The sequence below is a fragment of the Durotheca rogersii genome (genome assembly GCF_024521655.1).
Source record: "Durotheca rogersii strain YMJ 92031201 chromosome Unknown GGS23scaffold_5, whole genome shotgun sequence".
Lineage (NCBI taxonomy): Eukaryota > Fungi > Ascomycota > Sordariomycetes > Xylariales > Xylariaceae > Durotheca > Durotheca rogersii.
This window is the reverse complement of record NW_026251236.1, coordinates 1,911,721-1,933,546: the sequence shown is the minus strand read 5'-3', so window position 1 is coordinate 1,933,546 and position 21,826 is coordinate 1,911,721. Positions and strand designations below refer to the sequence as shown.

The 21,826-nt window shown below is 58.7% G+C and overlaps 5 protein-coding genes across 5 annotated transcripts; 2 read left to right on the top strand and 3 right to left on the bottom strand.

Annotated features, from left to right (window-relative positions):
- Nucleotides 1–4,028: 4,028 nt before the first annotated feature.
- On the top strand, nt 4,029–7,425 carry GGS23DRAFT_618503 (uncharacterized protein; the record flags this gene model as incomplete). Its single annotated transcript, XM_051520943.1, has 2 exons — nt 4,029–4,108; nt 4,336–7,425. 2 exons carry the CDS (start codon nt 4,029–4,031, stop codon nt 7,295–7,297), a joined length of 3,042 nt encoding a protein of 1,013 aa, XP_051374172.1. The 3' UTR covers nt 7,298–7,425.
- Nucleotides 7,426–7,754: 329 nt separating this feature from the next.
- Nucleotides 7,755–9,388, bottom strand: GGS23DRAFT_559306 (glycoside hydrolase family 28 protein). The gene is made up of 3 exons (XM_051515814.1): nt 8,960–9,388; nt 8,580–8,734; nt 7,755–8,484 (listed from the first exon to the last, which is right to left on the bottom strand). The coding sequence occupies exons 1-3, from the start codon at nt 9,270–9,272 to the stop codon at nt 7,927–7,929; spliced, it is 1,026 nt and encodes a 341-aa protein (XP_051374171.1). The 5' UTR covers nt 9,273–9,388; the 3' UTR covers nt 7,755–7,926.
- A 259-nt stretch (nt 9,389–9,647) lies between these two features.
- Nucleotides 9,648–10,166, bottom strand: GGS23DRAFT_427683 (uncharacterized protein). Its single transcript, XM_051513825.1, has one exon. It carries the CDS (start codon nt 10,101–10,103, stop codon nt 9,804–9,806), a length of 300 nt encoding a protein of 99 aa, XP_051374170.1. The 5' UTR covers nt 10,104–10,166; the 3' UTR covers nt 9,648–9,803.
- A 341-nt stretch (nt 10,167–10,507) lies between these two features.
- GGS23DRAFT_559303 (uncharacterized protein) lies at nt 10,508–14,732 on the bottom strand. Its single transcript, XM_051515813.1, has 4 exons — nt 12,970–14,732; nt 12,296–12,726; nt 11,859–12,184; nt 10,508–11,789 (listed from the first exon to the last, which is right to left on the bottom strand). Exons 1-4 carry the CDS (start codon nt 14,003–14,005, stop codon nt 10,913–10,915), a joined length of 2,670 nt encoding a protein of 889 aa, XP_051374169.1. The 5' UTR covers nt 14,006–14,732; the 3' UTR covers nt 10,508–10,912.
- Nucleotides 14,733–18,283: 3,551 nt separating this feature from the next.
- On the top strand, nt 18,284–19,190 carry GGS23DRAFT_427600 (uncharacterized protein). The gene is made up of 2 exons (XM_051513824.1): nt 18,284–18,329; nt 18,451–19,190. Exon 2 carries the CDS (start codon nt 18,554–18,556, stop codon nt 19,106–19,108), a length of 555 nt encoding a protein of 184 aa, XP_051374168.1. The 5' UTR covers nt 18,284–18,329; nt 18,451–18,553; the 3' UTR covers nt 19,109–19,190.
- The last annotated feature ends 2,636 nt before the right edge of the window (nt 19,191–21,826 follow it).

Sequence of the window (21,826 nt, the reverse complement as noted above, 5' to 3'; positions counted from 1 at the left end):
CCAAACTGCCGGGACACGTCTTTTGGCCACACACCCCCTGTTTATAGGATGGGATGGCTACGAGCGATCTGGGTTGGATGCCTAGCGCTCGTCAGTAACTACAGACGAACGGAATCGGTCCCTCTCTACCCGAGTCGCTTCCTCCCTGTACGGGTGCCGAAGAACAGCCTGCTTGTTCGGACCAGCTTCAAGCTGATCTCCTGGATAGCTGCAGACTGGCCTCCTATCGGCCCGGGTACGCACTTACTCGATTATGACGGAACTTAGGTGTACTACGTGTGAGACTCTGGTAGGGAATTTGCTAACTGCCTAATCGTCCGAATCCTTACGGCCCTTCTGAGAGACATCGCCCTAGAAATTTCGAAGTCCTGGCTGCCCTTTATGTATACCCGCGGCCGAATGTTCGCTGGTTGCCTCAGTGTCACCGTCTCGGTGAGACAGGTGACCAAATCTCACCACTTGAGCTTGCTGTTGTTGGAAGGATCGCGGTGATAGGCAGCTTCGTACGTGTGGGCGATGCCTAGCTCGCGTAGTAGGCTCCGTCACGATGCTTGGATAATCCTACATCAAGTCCCCCCTCTCATCTCACCATACGACCATGATGAAGCAGAACCGGGATGGCGCCGTTCAACGTCGCCTTCCCTTATAGCTAGGCAGGATAGTAAGTGGGGAATTCGGGCAACTCCATTTCCCGTCTGTCTGCGGCCATTACGCGGTTGCGGCCGGTGCAACGGGCGGGTTTTTCCTAATGAACACGTCACGGTGTCTCCATCTTCTATTTAGTGGAGCATAAAAGTAGTGAGGAAGCGAGAAAGAGGGAGGGCACAGCAGTAGTGGCTGAACTGTCCCATACGCCCAAGGGAATTCCGCGGAATATCCATCAAGCTTGATGGAACCACGCGCCCTCCAGCCCCCAGCGCCGCATCGTCTGGGGACCATGACCCGAAGTTAGGCATCTACTTATCGTCAAAGCTGGGAGAGTGGTGCGGCTCCGGGTTCGGACGAAGGCCGTCGTCCTTATGAGGGTTTCTGTAATGAACTCTCGACGTGCCTACATTGTCGTCGACCTAAGTAATTCTTAGCACACCACGAGGCGAGGTACTCTGTATTTCTCCTTCGGATGGCCGGGAACGTTGCCGCCCTCCTGTCTACGACATCGACAAGTAACGCGCCGTATCAACATGCTATACGACTGCCGGTCATTCGATCAATCACCACTCGTAACGATCTGTACTTTCCCTCCATCTCTAACTTATGTCCGTACCCGGAGTCGCCTTTCTTTCGATATATCCGAGTCTCCGCATAGTCACACTGGAGTTCGTTATGTGGCTAACAGCTATTGACAGATTGTCCCTCGTAATACCTTTGGGTTGCCTCCTTGGTAGGAGGGACAGGTAGGAAGCGAAGGCTGAGTCGTCGTGTCCCCTCGTAGCATTTCTGTCGGTTCTCCGCGGGCCTTCACGAACGAAGAAGTGACGATTGTCCAAGTCTATTCTCATATGCAAACTATTCATTGGGCATGTGATCGCGTTGCTAGTGGTTGGCCGGTTGATGATACTTAGGGCGGAAAGTGACAATTCATCTCCCTGGTCTGGCCCGGTCTGGCTAAGTCGAAACCGTGCGACGAGATTTATAGCCTCACACGTACGGGAGAGACAGTGGCGCCACTCCGCAGAGGAACCCCGCGCCCACCTATGCCTTTGGCCTACCGTGCCAGTCGTCTGCCGAGAAGCTGGGAGAGACTGGGGTGACCATCCTGGTCTCCACGATTTGGGCTACACGAGCACTCTGGGGCTTCTAGGGCGGTACTCTCTCAACGCGGTTTCGAGAACACTCGATACTGGCCAGCGTGGGGCGCGTGGCGGGGGGAAGAATAGCCTGTTCTTGCGACACGTCCGTGTCACCCTAGACGATCGTGAGAGCCACATCCGAAGCTATTTTGTTATTTATAATTTCTTTCCTCCTGAGAAGGCGACATGTGGTGGGACGTTGGGTCGAGACGCGGGCAGAGATGCTGCCTCGTACTTCCCATGGGAAAGGTCAGTTATGCCAATGAGAGGCTGGAGTTTTGACCTCCTCGGCAACACGCAGGGTCCGGTCACGACGTAGCAACCAGACAGTCGTTTCCAGCACGCGAGGGGGCTCATTGCCCTGTTGCGGTTCACAACCCGAGATACTAGACATCAGGATAGCGCGAAGCACAGCATCGAATGCTATCCAGGTGAGCCAATTGTCCGTCCCCGCCGCGTATGAGGTCGATTTCACGAGTGCTTCTCATTGCGGTGCCGGGAGGTGGGGCGTGCTCGTTCAACAGGTCTAGTTTTGACCGCTGCTTTGCGTACACGGGGTCGTGTATTGTTCTTCCTGGTAGACGGGGGGAGAATCGGGGCCGGCTCTCGCACTCTCAAACGAGGGTGTCTTGCCTCAAATCAGATCCCATTCGCCGAAAGAGCTCGTAGGCTGGCAAGCCACTACCGTCCTCGATCTCTCTTGCTGATCGCCCCATCTGAGCCGGGGGGGGGGGGAGGTGGTCCAATAAGAGGTATGCAGAGCGGTCCTGTCTGGCCAGACGTTAAAGCGGTCCAATGTCGACCGGCAGCGTAGGGCCACCGCAGGAAGGAATCCATCCGCCTTCGCTCTAGATCCGCACAGAAGCAGCGCGGTAACACGAAGGGGGAAGGTTGGGCTGCTGGGGCGACGGCATAGCTCGCGGAGCCGTTTCTAGCCCGCCTGCTCGTCTGCGCACGTACGCGGCGGTCGACGCCTGGAGTGTGAGCGGCGACTAGGTGGAAGACGGATGCTCGCCGAGATCTATCGATGTGCGGTATTTGTAGTCGGGCGAGAAGGGTCGGTAATCTGGTATACCGGCATAACGTACCATCATCTATTATGCAGATCTGCTGTACTACGAGCCAGATGGGTGGCATAAGGTGTGTATCCCGTCCCATCCACCACCTGCTCCCCATCCCACGGGGTGAATGCTCCCAATCAGGCTGCTTCGTAGCGAGCGAGGGGCGAGGAAGGGCGAAGAAGCCTGGCTTGACTGGCTCGACGGTTTCAACCAAGCCATCTCAGATGTGGTTCCAGAGATGGATGCAACGTCTTGACGACAAAGTCCCTGGAGACCCCTGTCCTCCCACCCCGCTCCCCTTTCATTATTCGCGGGAGGAGGACGGAACTGGTAGTGGGTGTTCGTCCTGGGGGGGTAGGCGGGTGTACCAACACATACAGATACATACACACGCCCCGACGCACACGCACACATAATACAATACCCAGACGATCAGTGAGCAAGTGATTAGATTCCACGGCACTTACGAGAGCCTCTATCTTGTTTTCGTTCTCGGCTAGACGGTTTCGGGGCTAGCACCCCAACACCACGTATCTTAGCCAGGAGTTGGCAGAGCGATTTGGGGGGGGGGGGGCTAAGACAACAGGGATATGAGAGAGAGAGAGAGACAGGGAGGGAGAGAGGGAGAGAAAGGTGAGTGAGAACGGGAAAGCTGACCAACTAACAGCGACGGGCAAGTCCGAAGCCACTGACCCTGAGGCGCTCTGGGAGAGAGGGAGGCGGGGGTAGGCCATCCTGCTTTGGAACACTGCCTCGCTGGTCATTTGACGTAGGCATTAATATTTCTACTTACTTAGCTGCCCAGCCCAGCCCAGGCCTGGGCCAATCTGTCCAGAGATCTATTTTGACAGGCCCAAGACCGCCTTCTGTTTTGCTTCACCGTTGAAATCGCTCCCGCGCAATCGTCATCGTCGGGACACCAACCTGGTGTTGTGCACAAGTCTCGATCGACCTACACGTTGCAACGTCGCGCGTTTGATTGCGCACTCTTCGCCGTCTCCTGTACGCTTTGGAGGTACACGAGCTGGTAAGACCCGAAAAAAAAAGTGTGTGTGCGTGTGTGAATCGCCCGAGGCCGCGAGGCGCGGCGTCCTGGTCTGCATAATATCTACCGACGTCTCCCACAATCGGGTTGTCATGGTATAGGTTTTCTGTCCTCTCCACCAACCCTGTCAACATGGCCGACGTCGATCTCGACACCTTTTTGCAGCAGGGTTATTGGCCGTCTTCTAGAGCGAGGAGCGCCCACGCAAGACGGTAAGTGGTTTGAGCTGAATATCTCCGGGCGAAAATTACCGAGTCGGACAGGACCATCCCCAACCCAAGTCGTCGCGAGGCCAAATGGTATGCTGAGACATGATGAATGAATACAGCGGTTTTAACTCGGGCTCTCCATCGCCGCCACCATCCTATATGGATGCCACAGCTCCAAGGACGTTGGCGAGTAACACTAGGCGCCCCCGCGCTTATCCTCCACCCCCCAGCGTCGAGGATGAGAAGGAATCCCTCGCAAAGGAATTCGGATCTGTGGTCTCCATCGTGCCAGACGAGGAGCCGATACACCGGGGAGAGCTCGAGCAGCTCCCCATCCTCCTCCTCATTCATGAGCACAACCCCGAGAGGCGTTTCGTCCTCGTATCGCCCCAGCCTAGCTCTCCAGACGACTCGTCTGGCAGTGAGAAAAAGCCGACAGAGCGGCCCAAGCCCAAGGGACCAAGACCTGAGCCGGAGCCTACTTACTATGAAGCGAATACGGGACGCAAATTCCATGTACGCGACCAGCCAGAGGCGGACAGCGAAAAGAAGCAGGATCCCTCGCCAACTCGCGAGAATCGCCGTGGTAGGCACGAAAAATTACCCGCCATAATCACTGAAATCAACACCAGGCCACAACCACAGCCAACACCGAATGAGAGCAAGGCGAAGCCTACACCAAATGAGAGCAAAGCAAAGCCTACGCCGACCGCCGCAAAACCCGAGAAAGGCGGCGGCGATTACTTTTCACCACGTCCCGGCTCGCGGGTTCAGGATGAGCAGATGTTGTCGCCCGATATCATAGAGCACGGCAGCAGAGGAAGAGAGCGGGTTTACTATCAGGGCGGATCGAGCCCTCGTTCTCAGGACCGCGATCAATCTGCTCATCCCAACGTTCCATATAGCAAGAGCCCACAGGATGATAAGAGGTACAAAGAAAGGTCCCTCAAATCAGCCAAGTCCACAAGCCCCTCTCGCCACAAGCGACGATTGACGGCGGAATCCCCTCGACAGATGAGGGGGTCCTCGACGACAGACCGTGGGAGGCGAAATTCGCGCGACGACCTTCCATCTCCTAGGGCCGACCGAACTAGCCACGCACGAGTAGAACGGGATTCCGCGTACCATGCCACGCGGAGCCCGGTGAGGAGGCGAGACACGCCTCCTTATAGCGATCACTTCTATTCGAGCGACGAGGAAGCAGCGCATCAGTCTCGTAACCGCTACCAACAGGAATGGGTCATACCAGAGGAGGCGAAAGCCTACAGCAGGGGCGCCGGGGAATCGAGATCAAACGCCAGACGCCGATCTCGAGGTCCTTCACCGCTCCCCAGTCCGAGAACATCCCAAAGCCAGGTCTACGAGCGCGATCCGGCTTCTTCCAGCCCACGCACCGCCACGATGCCAAAAGAGATCAGGTTTTCGCGAAGCGAGAAACCCGCGCGGCCCGGGCTGTCTCGCACTTCTACGGGAAGATCCATTCGAGATTCTGCGACTCCCATGGCAATCCCTGCTACTGCTGCTACTGCTGCCGTCGCCGCCACAGCGGCTGCCAAACCAGGCTCTCCGCCCGACCCTCGCCGGTCCGGAATTGTCTCGTCTTCCAGAACAGACTTTTTCCGACCTGAGCGGCGGATGTCGACGACGTCGGCCATGTCGTCCAGCCCCCAGAGACAACAGCTACAGCAGCATATGCAGCAAACCAACAGACAGCCCCCACAGCCGGACTCGCCCCGCGACGCGATGGTGGCCACGCCGAAATACCAAACCCCGCCGGCCTTTTACGGGAGGTACCTCGACGAGCTCCAGGCTGGCAGACTTCCGGACACGCGGCAGCGGTGTCCGCGGCAGTGGCCGGTCGCGGGATACGTCGACTGGCTGACGCTGCCGCGCTGCGACAACCTTCACGTGTGCCCAGCGTGCTACGACGCCGCCTTCGCCGGTACCGCCTACGCGCGGCACCTCGTGCCGGCACCGCTACGCCCGCCCGATCGCCCGATCACCTGCGACCTCGGCAGCGCCGCGAGCCCCTACATCCGCATCGCGTACCACCTCTCGCGCAAGCGCGGGGCGCCGGACCTGTCACTGCTGCGGCGCGTGGCCGACGTCGTGGCGCGGAGCCCGCCGTGCTGCTATGCCTCCTCGTCCCCCACGACCTCCTCATTCTCCTCCCAGGTCGGCGGCGCCGACGCTGCCGCCGCCCGCATCTGGTACTCGGTCATGGACCCGCGCGCGGGGCGAGCGGTCGCCGGCGACTTCACCGTGTGCTACGGGTGCGCGCGCGCGCTCGAGGCGCTGCTGCCGAACCTGACGGGGCTGTTCGTGCCGACGGCGGCGGAGCCGCGGCCCGGCGCGTGCGCGATGCGGCTGCGGGACGGGGCGCGGCGCCGGTCGCCGTCCGCCGCCGACTACGGCGACGACGGTGACGGTGACGGCGAGCGGCGCTTCGCGCTCTACTTCGACGTGCTCGAGGCCGCGTCGGACGCGGCGCTCGCGACGCAGCGCGCTCCCGACGTCCAGGCCCTCGCCGACCGGCTCCGCGACCTCGCGCCGCCGCCCGCCGACCCCCCCGAGTACGGCGACTACGCGCCCGCGCCCGAGTACGGCAGTGGGTACGAGTACGGGTACGGGTACGGCCGCGGGTACGAGTACGGGCACGGATACGACTACGGCCGCGGGCACGGGTACGAGACCCCGCCGCCGCCGCCGCCGCCGCCGCTACCGCAGGCGGCTCCGCCCCCGGCCTGCGCGCGCGGGCTCCCCGTCCACAACGGGACGTGGTACACAACGCGGTCGTCGCCGGAGATGGCGGCGTGCGAGGCGTGCTTCTCGGCGGCGCTGCGGCAGCTGGTGGAGGAGTCGTCGGACTCGGGGTCGGGGTCGGGAGCGGCGGCGGCGGCGGCGACGGCGACGGCCCTGTCCTTCTTCCACCGGCGGCCCGTCGCCCTGCCGGTCGCCGCGTGCGAGCTCTACTCGCCGCGCATGCGCGAGGCTCTGGGCCGCGCCGCGCGCCGCGGCGACCCGCGCTACCTCGCCGAGCGGGCGGCCGAGCGGCGTGCGCACGAGCGCGAGTTCCACGACCGCGCTGCCGCGCTCGACCGCGAGATCCGGAACGCTGCCAGCGCCGGCGAGAGGGCGGCGCTCGAGGGAGAGACTAGGGATGTGGTGAGGGAGTGGAGGCGGTGGGAGTGAGGGGAGTGAGGGGAGTAGATGAGTAAACTATATAGGTAATGCAGGATATGGATATGGGGGTTGAAGAGATAGGGGTTCATGGTTCAGGCGAGGCCGCATCCCGGCGATGGGGACGTATAGGGCAGGCGTGCATGCATACTTATAGGTACGCGCATAGGTGTGACGGGTACGGGACAGCGCCATACGATATTATCTACGATACGATATACACGAAACGACACGACACGACACGACACGACACGACACGCGCTTACGGATGGCGGGTAACTTCCGGGAGCATATACCTAGGGCGGGAGCATGGCGAGGCACGGGGCCGAGGTCGGGCCGATCATCACGGGGCCTGGACGGGGCGGGGAAGGCTGCGGGCGGGTTAGATACAATCGCTGTTCGACACACTCGCTGGGAGGACTCTTGTCTCTCGCCTTGCAAGCTCACGTCGCTATGTCTAGGGGAATAGACCTATAGATCTTCGTCGCGGTGTAGATGGGCGTGTGCGCTGTAGGTATCCCTATGTGACTGAAGCCCGCATGCAAAGCCCCTCTTATCCCCCCCCCCCCGTTTTCCTCCTTCTCTCTACCCTCCTCTCGTCTCGGGCCGTCGACGATTCGGGAGGCGGGGGCGCGTAGCGGTCAGCGGTTGCCGGTGAGCTGCTGGGGCCAGTCGGCGGGGCAGGTGCCGGTGCAGGGGATGCCGGAGGCGGGCTGGTCGGCGATGTTGCTGCAGAGGAACTTGGGGGTGCTGCGGCCGTCTTTGGGGCGGATGTCGACGTTGTCGAAGCGGAGGCCGGAGCAGGGGCTGGCGGCGGCGCAGTAGATGGCGGCGGCGACGTTGTAGCGGCTGGTGCCGACGACGTTGCGCCAGCGGACGTCGCGGATGGGGAGGCGGCTGGCGTCGCAGCCGCGGGCGGTGTAGATGCAGCTGGTCACGTAGACGGGCTGGTTGACGTCGTCGGCGACGATGTCGGCGAAGGTCACGTTGCGCACCAGCCCGCGCCCGCTGTACGTCTTCACCCACGCCGCGTTCGACGAGTGCGTGCACGTCATGTTCTCGAACACCACGTCCTCGACGAAGTCCGGCGCCCCGCCCGGGTTGTTCCCCAGCGAGCCGACCACGGCGCACCCGCTCTCGTAGCAGTGCACGTTGCGCACGTGCACGTTGCTGCTGTTGCCCTTGACCGCGATGCAGTCCTGGGGGGGGGTAAGGTGAGAGAGGGGTGAGCAAAGGGCGGGACAGTAGGGACGGGCAGAGAGAGGAGAAGGAGGGGAGGGGGGGGAAGACTCACGTCGCCGCAGGTCACGGTCCAGTTGCTGATGAAGATGTCCTTCGAGTTCCAGGTGTTGGTGCCGTCCGTGTTCACCGTGCTCCACTGGCTGCTGCTCGTGGCGTTCATGTCGAGGTTCGTCATGGTGATGTTCTCGCTGTACGCGATGAAGGTGTCTGCAGATGGGGCCGTCAACTCTAGTCCTGTTTTCTCCTTGCCCTCCTCACGTCTCCTCCAGCTTGGCGACGCTCCCGCGAAGAGGCTAGGAAATAATAGGCTGGCAGCTCTCCCGACGCCGACCCGCACACGGCCTAAGCAGCATCGCCCGACGTCATCCCCGGAGAGGAGGATGATGAAGAGAGAGAGAGAGAGAGAGAGGAAGGAAAAAGGATTCTGCGTACGCCAGAACTGGCTCTGGCGCCAGGTGATGCCGTCGACGAGGACGTTCTTGGCCTCCCAGAGGGTGAGGCTGATGGGGCGGCCGTTCTGGTTGCTCTGGCCGCGGTTCTGGTCGTACCAGAGCTGGCCCTGGCCGTCGAAGAGGGCCTTGCCGAAGCCGCGGATGCGGATGTCGCGGCCGCCGATGCGCCAGGCGGTCGAGCGCTGCGCGTACTGCACGCCGATGCTGTTGCGCAGCCAGTACTGGATGTCGGCCGACCAGCGCAGCGTCCCGTGGATCTCCACGTCCACGTCCGCCAGCCCCTTCACGTCCATCACCCGCCCGATGTGGAACAGCCCCTCCGTCAGCACCACCTTGCCCCCCGTCCCGCACTGCCGGAACGCCTCCAGGATCTGCCCCCCGTCGTCCGGCTCCCGCCCGTCCGCCCCCGCCTCCAGCGGCGTCACCGTGCACGTCGTCCCCGTCTTGTTCAGCGCCGCCGCCGCCCCGCCCGCCAGCAGCCCCAGCACGGGGAGAGTAAGCGTAAATTTCATATTTCCTCACCTTGCGCCCTTGTTTGGGACGGTTGCCGCTACCGTCAGGTACGTGCAGGTGTACGTGTAGTAGTGGGCAGGCAGGTTCGCACAGCTCTCTTCCGGCTGGACCTAGCGAGGAACGAGTATGGCGATCGCGCGTCTCTCCTCCCGCCTGGGGGGAGGCGGAGAAGAGAAATAGGGGCGATCGGCCGCGTAAAAAAGCGAGTCAATACGGAAAGGATAGATAGGCCCATCTCTAGCTCCGTATAAATCCTACGCTGGCGCCCCCGCCCTATATCCCAAAAGTTCCACGGCCAGCCACCCCAGCTGTCAGCCAATATTGCCGCCTTGGCTCTCACGGGGTCCAGACTGCCTCGGATCCAGCTGGGGCGGACGGCGAGGAAGAGGGGAGGGAGGGAGGGAGAGACGAGGAGGGGCGGATGGGGTGTTGCGACGCAGGACGGCGAGGAGATAGATTGTCTCGGTACGATGTTCAACAGGAAAAAACGTGGCGTCGCTTATCCCGGGATAGCCGCGCAAATAGAGAGGAGGCACACGAGGGCTGGTAGACGGGGAGCGAAGAGACCCGGCTAATGTGAGTAGGGGATGGCAGAAAAGGCAGAGGCTCATTAAGCGGATATTAAAATCCTGGGGGTTGTCTCAACTGCGTACGTCTACTCGACCTCGTCGGAGGAATGAGGGGGGGGGGGGGGGGGGGAGCAGCTTGCGGTGCGGCAGATCGGGCTATAGCAATCAAAGGGGTTGGCGAACCGGGAGGGAGCTCGATAGGTCAACCAGATAATCTGACCATCATCCATCTACCTCCGGCTTATACAAGCCCGAGAGGCGTAGCCATCCTTCTCCTACCGGCGATGCGCTTTGCCATTGGGTCAGCAACCCCTATAGACTATTTAGGCAAGTGGACGGCTTCGATATAGCCTCCTATTGGGCAGAGACGGTTGCAGAGTCTAGTAGTATCGTCGAACAGAAGAGGAAACGCACTCGGAAGGCATCACTACAAAGGCACATAGCAGCAGGGCCAGTACCTAAGATATATAATAATAAAAAACGTCCTTTAGGATTCATTAGACCTGTCTATCTCTAAATCCCCACGTTTAACAGGCCCGGGATGCGAGGCTCTAAAGTTGCACTCCAGCATCTAAGACCCTATTCCATCGAAGGGACTCAAGTGTCCCCCCTAACCTAGTCTTAATACCCGTATGGAACCTCCCCTCCAAGAGACAGCTTTATTCTCGTAAAGCGGCCCCTTCTTGTTTTTCGTTGCCTTCGACCCAAGGCGGAGGCTAGGTTGCATTATGCCAATATCCGACGAAGTGAATTTCCTCGCTTGATAACGCCGATCATGAATTCCATGCATAACTCTTTCCGGTTCTCCTCTCGTCTCCGCCCCCCCTCATCCTTTGTGGTTGCACTAACCCCTACTTGAGGGGGTCGTAGATCCTGTCCTTGATGAACTTCGTCAAGGCGACATCGCCCCATTCCTCCCACTCGATCCACTGCTCCTCGGGCAGGGCGCTGACACCTTCCCGACGGGCGGCCTTCATCACCTCTCGGGCGACGACGACGCTGGCATCCCGGACGCGATCTATGTCAGGGTAGATCAGACCCTTGTGGATCTCCTCGGAATTCAGCGACTCGGCCAGCGACGCGGCCGAGATATACACCATCTCGTCGGTGACCTTGGTCGCCTTGGCGAGGATGGTGCCCAAGCCGAGACCGGGGAACACGTAGACGTTGTTGCCCTGGTTCGGGTAGTAGGTCACGGCATGGTCGCCACTCTTAACGGCGAAGGGGGCGAAGGGAGACCCCGAGGCGAAGATGACAGTTCCGTCGGTCCACTGGATGGCCTGCTCGAAGGTGCACTCGGCCTTGGTCAGAGGGTTGCTGAGAGGGAACAGGATGGGTCGCCTTCCCGAGCCGCCGGAGTCGACCGAAGCCTTGAGGGCGCGGACGACGGACTCGGTGAAGACGCCGAAGGTAGCGGTCAGGCCGACGAGGGCGGACGGCCGGACGTACTCGATGACTTCCTCGAGGGTGCGGAACTGGTGGCCGTTGTTATCCGCGCGAGCGAAGTACTTCTTGTGCTCGGCCAACTTGTCGCCTCGGTCCAGGGTTACGAGGCCTTTCGTGTCTACGAGCCAAAACTTCTCCTTGGCTGCCTGCTCCGTAAGACCGCGGCGGGTGTAGTACTCGACCATCTGCTTGGCAACACCGACACCAGCCGAGCCCGCACCCATGAACACCAGGCGCTGCTCATCAAGAGGGACGCCCGACAGGTTCACGCCACCGATATAGCTATATTGGGCATAAGCAATGGGCAAGCAAGAGGGGGGGGCATGCCACCACGGGGTTGACGTGACTCACCCTGCTAACACAACGGCACCAGTTCCCTGGATGTCGTCGTTGAAACACTTGTACTTGTTGCGGTAGCGCGACAGGTAAGCGAATGCCTTCTCGGTCTCGAAGTCCTCGAACTGGACGACCATGTTAGGGAAGACTTCGGCGCAGGCCTCCATGAACTCGTCCATGAACTCCTGGGCGACAGCCGGCGTAGGACGCTTGGCGCGGAGGCCCAGGTACAGGGGATCCCTCAGGTTGGTCTCGTTGTTGGTGCCGCAGTCCAGAACGATGGGGAGGGTCTTGCTCGGGTGGATACCGGCAGCGCCAGTGTAGAGCGACAGCTTCCCGATCTAGCATACATTGTCAGCGTCACAGCACACAAGCATGCACGCGTCGGCCCAGAGAGCCCGCCCCAAGTGCAGTAAGCCTGGGGGGAGTCTCTCCGAGGAAAAAGGACTTACGGAGATCCCCACACCGTTCACACCGAGATCGCCCAGGCCCAAAATGCGGGATCCGTCGGTGACGACGCAGATCTCTGGGTCCGGATAGGGCCAATTGCGCAGGATGGTCTTGATCGACCGGCGCTGTTTAATCGAGATGTAGAGCGCCTCCGGGCGGGTGTAGAGGGTGGAGTACTGTAAGCAGACGTCGCCGATGGTCGGGGTGTAGACCAGCGGCATCAGCTCGCGGACATTGTCGATGAGCACCCGGTAGAACAGGTCCAGGTTCTGGCTCTTGAGGGACGACAGGTACAGGTACTTGTCGACGCCGGTCGGCCTCGAGTTGATCATCTTCATGCACCTCGCCACTTGGGTCTCGACGGTCTCTATGGTGTGCGGTATCAAGCCCGTCAGGTTCTTGGAGACACGCTCATCCGGCGTAAAAGAGAGGCCTTTGTAACTCATCATGTTAGTCGCTAAAAGTGGCATATGGGTAGGTAGTAGGTATGTAGATAGATGGGCGAGTTGGATGGGTAGATGGGTTCGGAGGGGAGTGATAGGTAGAGATAGAGAGAGACGAGAGAGGCACAGCATGTGAGGGAGTATGGCCGTTTTTCGACACGGATGTCAGATTGTGATCTCAGATCGAGAGTTGTTGAGGGTTGTTGAGAGGTATATAGTGAGACTAGTTTTACCTTTATTCCACAAGGGCTCGCGTAGTACCTGGTAGCCGGCGGCGGCGGACTGCGAGATGTAGTCGGTGGTCCTGTACTGCTGGACTTCGCCATAGTGGTTCTGGGAGTACCCTCGGAGTCCGTCAAGCGCGGCCATCTTCATTTGCTCTTCGATTGCGGTGAGATCGATGGAGGACATTGGGTTGAGGGCAGATTGCCTCCGTTGCAGGGATAGGGAGAGGCGTTTGCTGGAAACGGAAGAGTGAGAGGAACGCGCGGAAATAGTAGACGCGGACGGGGACGCTGAACGGGGTGTTGATATATCTGAACTGGCGGTGCTGTAGGTGCTGAACGCCATTGGACGACGCGGTGAAGGGCGGTGCGGAATAATTATTAAAAAGCGAGACCGGTCGAGGGAAGTGGATGATGTTGGGCTGATGGGGTAGGAAGAGGAGGAGGAGGAAGGGGTAGCAGCAGTAGGGGTAGGACGAATCGAGCCGTGTCCGGTGCTGGGGCAATGAGAATCGGCTGACAATAAGGTGTAAGTGTATGGAGAAGACGAACTGGACGATGCCTCGTCTCCCCAATTCCGGATACGACTGCCAGTAGTGCTAGGGAAAAGTCCGGGATGCAAGGAGCCAGGTTCGGGCAGGTGACGATGAGGGTGCGTGTAGGTGAGGTGATTACTATCCCGGAGAGTCTTCGTGCAATATGTAGAGTGACTGGAGGCGGACGGGGTAGTAGTAGTAGTGGTGGTGGTGGTGGTGGTGCTTATAGTGCTTCTGCTTATAGTGCCGCTGCTTCTGCTGCTGCTGCTGAGGGCTTCTGGGTTATTACCGTCGTGCTCGAGTCCGGCTACAATAATGTCGTCGATGATGACATGGGCCGGCGAAGACGAGCTTCTTAATAGTGGCGGCGTGGGACTGGCGCGAGGCGGTCCGAACACCCCTGCCACCCTGACCCCGGCACCTAGGCCTCGTCCCCTTGTCGTCAGGCTGGCAGCACGGAGTCGTGCCAGCTGCGACGAGAGCGCGCCGTGGTTTCGTTGGGGTTTCATGGGGTGCCAAACAAGACCCAAGACCCCCAGACCAGATCGTGGTAGGATTTTCCTAACGCAGAGAAGCCGGCACAGCAGACCCTCCAGCAGGTCCTTCAGGCTTCGGCAGGCCCTGAGAGAGAGAGAGAGAGCAGGGGACAGGGGGCCAATACCCAGCTAGATCGGCAAGTTACGGGAGAGAGAGAGAGAGCCCAGGCTAACGCGAGGAAGAAATCAGAAAGAGGAAAAAAAAGGTGTGCCACTTGGATCACGATCCGCGGACTCACCCCCGGCCAATGACGGCGAGGTACAGCACTCGAGGGAAGCTTCTGTTCTCCTCGGCGGGCGCTTGGAAAGGAGCCTAGGTCAACTTCGCGGCATCCAGAAGCGGCAGCCGATAGGAAGAATGCAGGAAGGAGACCTATTAATGGAGGTGGAGGAAGAAGAGAAGGACGACGGAGGGACGGTGGAGGGACGGCAGAAGGATGCTGAGAGCGCAGAGGGAATCGTCACCAGGGCTCACCAGGGCTCACCAGGGCTCAGCAGTTTCCCCGGTCCTTCGTCCATCTTATTCTTCTTGCTGTGCTTATTGCTCCTCTCGAGTCTTGATTCCCTTTTGTTTCTCCTCGCCGTAATACTGCATGTCCCGGCTTGCATAGGATGGGGGTGTCGGTAGGTGTCGCGAAGGCTGGTGGTGTTGTCCCGCGGACCAGTTCGAGTATGCGCGACAGACACACGCCCCCCCCCGCCCCCCCCCCTTTTCCCCTACGCACACGCGATATTTACTAGGCGGGCATTCTTTACGTGGGAGAGGGTGCCGGTGGGAGAGGAGAGCAAAATTTTTGTTGGGATCCGGTCACCGGCGACTTGCTCTCCTGCGTAGTATTTCCGGTTGTATGGTGTGGGCAACGCACACGAAGCGGACGGACGAAATGAGGAAATACAGAGTCGGTTCGGGGCGGAATGCAAACCCATCAAATTCTTCGTCACCTAGGTAGGTACCTGCGTAACGGGCACGCAGACACCCATACTACAGGTAGCGGCGGGGGAGATGGCGCGAGGTACCTGGGCTTATAGGTGTGCCGAAGCCCTATAACAGCGGCAATGTGTGACTCAGACCGTGCCTACGGGCGGCCTGTAGTAAACAACGGTACCTCCGTTAGAGGTACATACCAGCAGGTACCTAAGGTACCTTTCTTAGGTGGGACTCTGGGTTAGGTTATGTACCCTAAGCCCAGGGAAACCTAAGTATGTACGTATACCTACATCTGTGCGCCACTCGATCAATCCTTAACCTCTCTCATCAGCCTACGGGAGCCCTAGAGGAACACGCTCAACGCGCTGTCGGGCTGGCTGGCACGTTGCTGCACATGCGCGGGAGCTATGTATAGCTACATCGACATCGGACACATAAAAATACAACGGGGGACCATCCGAATTAGGAAAGCATCGTGGCCTGTCATTGGCCCGGGCCGCGATGGGGTATGGCCGCCTTTCTGTGCACACCTACGCAGGTCTGCGGAGGGATCGTGACGGGATGGGCTTTGATGGTGTCGCCGCTGTCAACCCAATGCGTCCGTTTTGTACAGCTCGTCATCTCATCTTCCTCTCGACTCTAGAGGATGATGGCAAGCAATCGATAGACATACGAGGTAGACCTGTGTTCCGCGTATAGCGTTCTTTGAAGAAAAACAATTCCGTCACAATCTACCGACCTCTCTGCCATAGGTAGGTTAGGAGGCAGCATGAAAAGCTCACGACCCCCGGCATACATGCATGCATGCACACATACGTACATAGAGGTTGGAGACTCCGTACCCGAAAAACAACCCGATGTAAGCCCGCATGCTGTAAGGTAATAATAACAGCACCGGTGGTGGTAAGAACAAGAATAGCCACGGCGACGGATTCTGGCGGGCATTCGTTGGACACACTAGATAAGATACTACTCTCGCGTACCTAAGATAGATACCGAATACTACCTACCTACCTACCTACCTCTACCTCTAGGGTGTAGGCATGGGAATAGTAAATGCCTGCCTGCACACGCGCGCATCCTCCCCCAACTCGGCCCCGAAGTCTCCCCCCCCGTCCTCTGTTAGAAAGGGGAGAGGAAAGAAAATCAAGCAGAGCAGGATCCCTCCAGCTAGCCAGCCAGCCAGCCAGCCACCCCTCTCCCACGAGACAGATTCGTTCTCGCCCGCGGCTGCGACAACGTCGCCGAAAAATCTTCATGATATCTTGGGCTCCCGCAGGAAGCCAGAGAGGGTGGCATCGGGGGTTCCTCTGCATCCTTGCTGTTTGCATGTCCACCGATCCTGTGATAGCACGTAAACAGCCCCGACGCTTCGTAACCTCTCTCCTCTCCGCCCCTCCTCCGGGGGGTGCATTAACCAGGGGATAGGGGGGGGGAGGTTGGTTGGTCCTCTGCCTGCTTCGCACTTTTGCCTCTCGGGTTCTCCTCGTGCCTGCATAAGCCAGATTCGCAACTTGGGACCGTTCAATGTTTCCGATTTGGTTGGATCGGATTTGATTTGCTGCTGCGACGCGGCGAGCGGCATGCTGAATTACTACACATACCTACCTACACACATACCTATCCACACCTTACCTACCTACCTACCTATCTACATACAATATCTACATGTGTGCGTGGTGGTAGTAGGGAAGTCGGCAATGCTGGCGGACGAGATCGGAGGATGCTATCAGTAATCCCCCACCCGCGCCTCTCTCCCCTCGAAACTTGTCCTCTTTCTTATCGTAGCTGTCTGTCTCTCTCTCTCCTTTTCCTCCTTCCTCCGGCTTCTCCCAAACGTTGAGCGGTCGGTCTTGCGTCACGGGATCCTCCACCACCCGCACGTCTGTATACAACGTAGTACCCGTGGGCATATGCGTAGTAGTAGAAGCCATGCACCTGGACTGGACGTCAGAGCGCCCGGCGCCAGCAAGAGAGGGCGAGGCCCAGACAGAAACACTGCGAGACGCGCCGGCCACCCCCTCTCCCCTCGCGAAGCGACACGGCGTCAAGCATGCCCGCCGTTGTTGCTTGGCCAGGTGGCGAGCGAGTGGCGACCAAGCACACCGTCCTCCACCTCACCTGGTCATTCCCCTATTCGCGAATCACACCAGGGGGGCGATTCGGGCTAGAGTTCGGATGAATAGGGATTTGGAGGCCTGCATGGTCGATGCATCCCCAATCCAGCAGCGGTCCGAAATGGATGGCGATAGTGTCAGGGGCTGCCACGCCGGCGGATGGGGCTGACAGGGCTGACGGATTCCCCAATCTCCCTCTTTAGGCGGGCTCCATCCAGTCTTCCACCCCCGCCCCCTGCCGCCAGTCCCGGATTCTTCCGATCTCACCCAGGATGCCACGAGGCTTGGAGTTGTGTACATATGTAGGCGTGTAGTAGGCGACGGGAGTTACTATGCCTACCTAATGTATGTGCGTACGTAGGCACGTACAGGCATCCAAAACCAATAGGTAGGTCAAGGGCTCGGGCTAGCAGAGCAGCAGACAGGAATTCCGGTCAACTCGCTCTCACTCACCTCACCGACTTGCGTTCTCTCCCCCCCCCCCCTTTCCTAATCGTCTTCTTCTCGGCGCTCTGGGCCAGGTGTGCTTATTGTTGGTATGCCCGTCTGACGGGAGTCGATTCGGCAACGTCTCGAGACGCCAAAACTTGGTCACGGCCAACCCAGACACAGATTCTATGACAAATTTCGAACGAGATCCAGAAACCTGCACTCCGTATCACGGAGCCCGTCCCCGTCCAGGATCTAGAAAATAAAACGGTTCCCATTACATACTTTAATTTCCCCGGAATGGAGACGGACTGACCCTGGCCTGCTTCAGGGTCTTGTCCGTCTGTCTAATGAGCCGCTGTGCGCATTAGCCTAACCTCAACCCTCTCTCTTTCTTTCTCTCCTTTCTCCACTCAACCCGTCAACCAATAGTGTAAGTAGGGATGTAAGTTGTTAGTGTGTCTTGCTGTGTGTGCTTACGTAGGGATGTATGAAAACTCGGAGAGGCACGACAGGGGATGGAACACCCTAATCCACCGGGCTCAAACGCCGAGTAATCTTTCTCGAGGGACTGCACGGCTTTTCTTCTTTCATGCAGATTCCGCTCCACCTGGGACCTCCCAGTGATCCAACTTTTTACTGGCCTCTCCAGACTCCAGATTTTCAGTCGTTCAACAACACTTGTTGCTAGTGTCCTTAGTCACATCCCGACGTGATCATCACCACGCATGCCCACTCAGGAACCCATAGTACGCGCGCGCCTCAAACGTATGTGGCGACGTGTGAAAGGTAGGTAGGAATGAAACATATACGGGCGGACGTGGTAAGTGCGCGCGCATTGCTTCAGACTTCCCGCATCCCTGGGTCAGAGAGCACCTCTCCCATGCCCATACGGGGCGGCGGGCGGTGTCAGGGCATGTATCAGATCTGATGAGCCTTTGCAGCGTGTGCGCGTAGGCGGCGCAGATCCGGTTTCGTTCGCCGAAAATTTTCTAGAAGAGCCTCCCGAGCGAGTCATGCCCGACGGCTAAGCGGCTCCGTCTATACATGCGCATTGTGTTTGTAACATGTCGACATTCCGCACCGCGGCTCGCTTATCGTTGCGTTGTTTCGGGTGGCAGTCGATCTGGGTTCCGGGCGTGTATCGCAGGAGTCCCCTTGTCTTTGATTGCCAGCGACGGATCAGCATCCGCATCACAGCGCACCAAGAAACCCGCCGGGAGTTGGCAGCTTGACGAGCTGCTCCGGCATAAAAATAAAAACATGGCGGCAGTATGTAACCTCGCCAAATCCAGAAGGATTTGCCACAGTGTTGGGAGCTGTCTCTTAGTCGCCCCGTACACGTGTTGCCTCCGAGAGATATCTCGTGGCCATCACCGAATATCGAGTCGGACTAATAACAACTACGCAGGTGTGAAGAGAGAATCCGAGACAGGCGTTACGTCAGGCAGAATAAGCGCAACGCAGCTGAGCAAGACACACAGCAGCAAGAGATATCCACGAGCCGATGGCTTAAGAAGTCTAACTACCTACATTTCGTCTCCGTTCCGCTTTAGCCTCGCAGGACGCGATGGAAGGGCCGTTAGGGTAGACCAGCGCTAAAGTTAGTCGTATGCCAGTATGACAGCGCTTCGTGACTATCGACTATTACCCACTTAGGATCCCAAGGCTTCGGTCGAAAGCCGGCAAAGCTAAGCATTGGCTAGACCCCCATTTCTACGAGACGACGCATGTGGTTTTACGACACTTCTGACATGTGAGTTAGGACATAGCTTTCTCTCCCTCTCCTCCTTCTGTCTCTCTCGTCCACTGCGTATTACCTACGCCCAAATTTGGGAGCATCCAGATTTACCCAACCATCGTCACATTCATTTTCCATCTTACGGCACACAGCACCGAAGAGAGCTTGCGCGGATCGCTCGGGGCCTCGAGGCTATCACCAGACTGCGCCAGCCCCCACGCCCGTCTCGCTCTGCGCCATGCCCGAGTGGTCAAGTGGACGCAAAAGGCGCAGATCGTGGGAAGGACAAAGCCGTTCATCAAAGACGTCAAGTGATTGTTAAACCGCAAGAATGACTTGCCACGAGTCTACAGATCATTTTTGGGCTGACCACCGTACAAAGCACGATTGAATGTTCGTCACGGTAAGTCGCCAACACAGACTCCCCCGGGCACGACTCTTGGGTAGGTCCCCAAGGATTGATTCCAGGGAATATATCGACGCTTCTACCACTGCGCCGCGGCCCAGCGCATCAATATCAATTGATACGTATATATCTAGCCTAAGGTAGCACGGTTATTATCAGGCTTCATTAGCCTAAGGATTAAGTAAACATCTCTAAATGCCTTTGAATCTTAGGTAGAGCTTATAACGTATGCGAGGTGTCGCTCCGCCTAGCCTAGGGAGAGGACGCCTAACCGCACTCTACCAGAGAAAGCGGAGGAAGAACTTCTAGATCTCTTTTCCCGGGTCTAGGGAGACGACCAAGCTGTATATGATGAGATCCTACTGCGGAATCATCTATATCATCTGTCGGGCCCCCGTGTTCCTGCCATTTCAAGCTATCAACCCGGTAGTCACGAGGTTCGGACGTCCTGATGGTCCAGAACTTAGAAGGCAATTTTATCGGGGAAGTCCCTAACGCTCCCCTTCGCGCCGTGGTCTACGGAAATATATGCTGCCCACCACCGAGATTAGAGCCCGTGTCTACATGGGAGGAATCTATAGTTACAGAGAAGTTTGCGTCCCATATGTGATCCCGAGGCGTGACTTGCGGTGGTAATCGGACGAGTGGTTGACGAGAAGGCCAGACTTCCTGGGTTAGATATAATAACATGGCTGTATCTAGCTTGAGATCGCACCGCCGTACAGAAAATACGAGCCGAGGCATACATGCTGCGGATGGTTCTGTATTCAAGACAGACATATAATAACGTACGCAGATCCACGAAACCGAAAGCCGGACATGAGAACAGAGACCTTTACCTCGTGGTAGGACGGAGAATAGTTAACTACTTAACAAGAAGGCGTATATCCAGTCGAGCAACCACATTTTCTTCGGCGAGGCCAGAGTCTATTCACCCAGGCTCCAGTCCTTGGAGGCAAGAAGACCCTAGTTTTCTCTTTCTTCACAGTGTCCCTTATTGTAACTCTAGCCCAGCCTACCGAAGACACAATTTCTTAAACTGACTTCGTTGCTCGCGTGCATACACATTCTAGTACTCCCTCGACTTCAGTCCGCTTCACGAGCATTTATCGACGCCGCCAACTAGACCCGGGTGCTGTTTCGCCGACCTCGACCGGACGAGAAGCCGACGTGCCCCCCCCCCCCCCCCCCCCCCCCACCCCAGGCGGCAAGGTGGCCCAATTTCTATGCTTTGTACCTGCAAGCCCAATTTACTCGAGACCAGGTACTTATCTGCAGCTTGGGGTAGGGCAGACGAAACTCGTTTCCCTGCCCCCCCCCCAGATACTCCATCCCGTGCGACCCCGTCGCCGGCCTTTGTAAATCTACGTCTGCATATCGGCGTGTCCCCCCGCCGCCGGGCCAGGCAGCTTCGTTTCGCGAGCTCGCGGGACCTCGCTCGGCTGGACCCGCGAGGTGCGGCCTACTTATCTACCTGCCCAGTTGCCGCTCCCGAACTCCGGCCGTGCGCGCCGCCGCAAAGCGCCGCATGCGAGACTGGTCCGTCTCGCAAGGGTCCGGCGGGCCGTAGCCGCGTCGTTATGACGGTCGTAAGTGCACTGTATATATGTATACCTATATATTCCGATATACCTATCCTTGGCCAGCGGTAGGTCCGAGTTCCCAGCCGTCCCTCCCACCCTCCTTACCAACACCCGGGGAGCGGGATAGGAAGAGCAGGATGTAGGTACACAACTGCCTCACCACATGAGAGTTGCGTAAGACAGCCACCCAGCGACGGCAGTGGTATGTTCCCCCGCATACCACCGCCAGCGACACAGACCGTCGACTCTCTCCACGTAGGCCGCTGCAGTTGAGCCGGGCCTCGCCCCGGCCCCCGCCTCCGTTTCACCGTGGGGAGCAGGTGGAAAGGTGTGGGGCGCGAGCTCGCTTCGGCAACCAACTGCTCTCGCGCGCCATCCCCGCGGAGGCGTCGGGCATAGATAGGCATGCATTGATGGGCTCAGCAGCCACCGGGCTCGCGTGTACAGTAGTTCCCTATCCCTTTATCTACGGCGAAACAACGATCCCCGACCGACTCTGGAGCGCGTGGGAGGGGGGGACGAGACGAAGCCGACAGCTCCCCAACCCCCTCCCCTCAACAACCCCGTCTGACGTCTCCCCTCGTACTCCA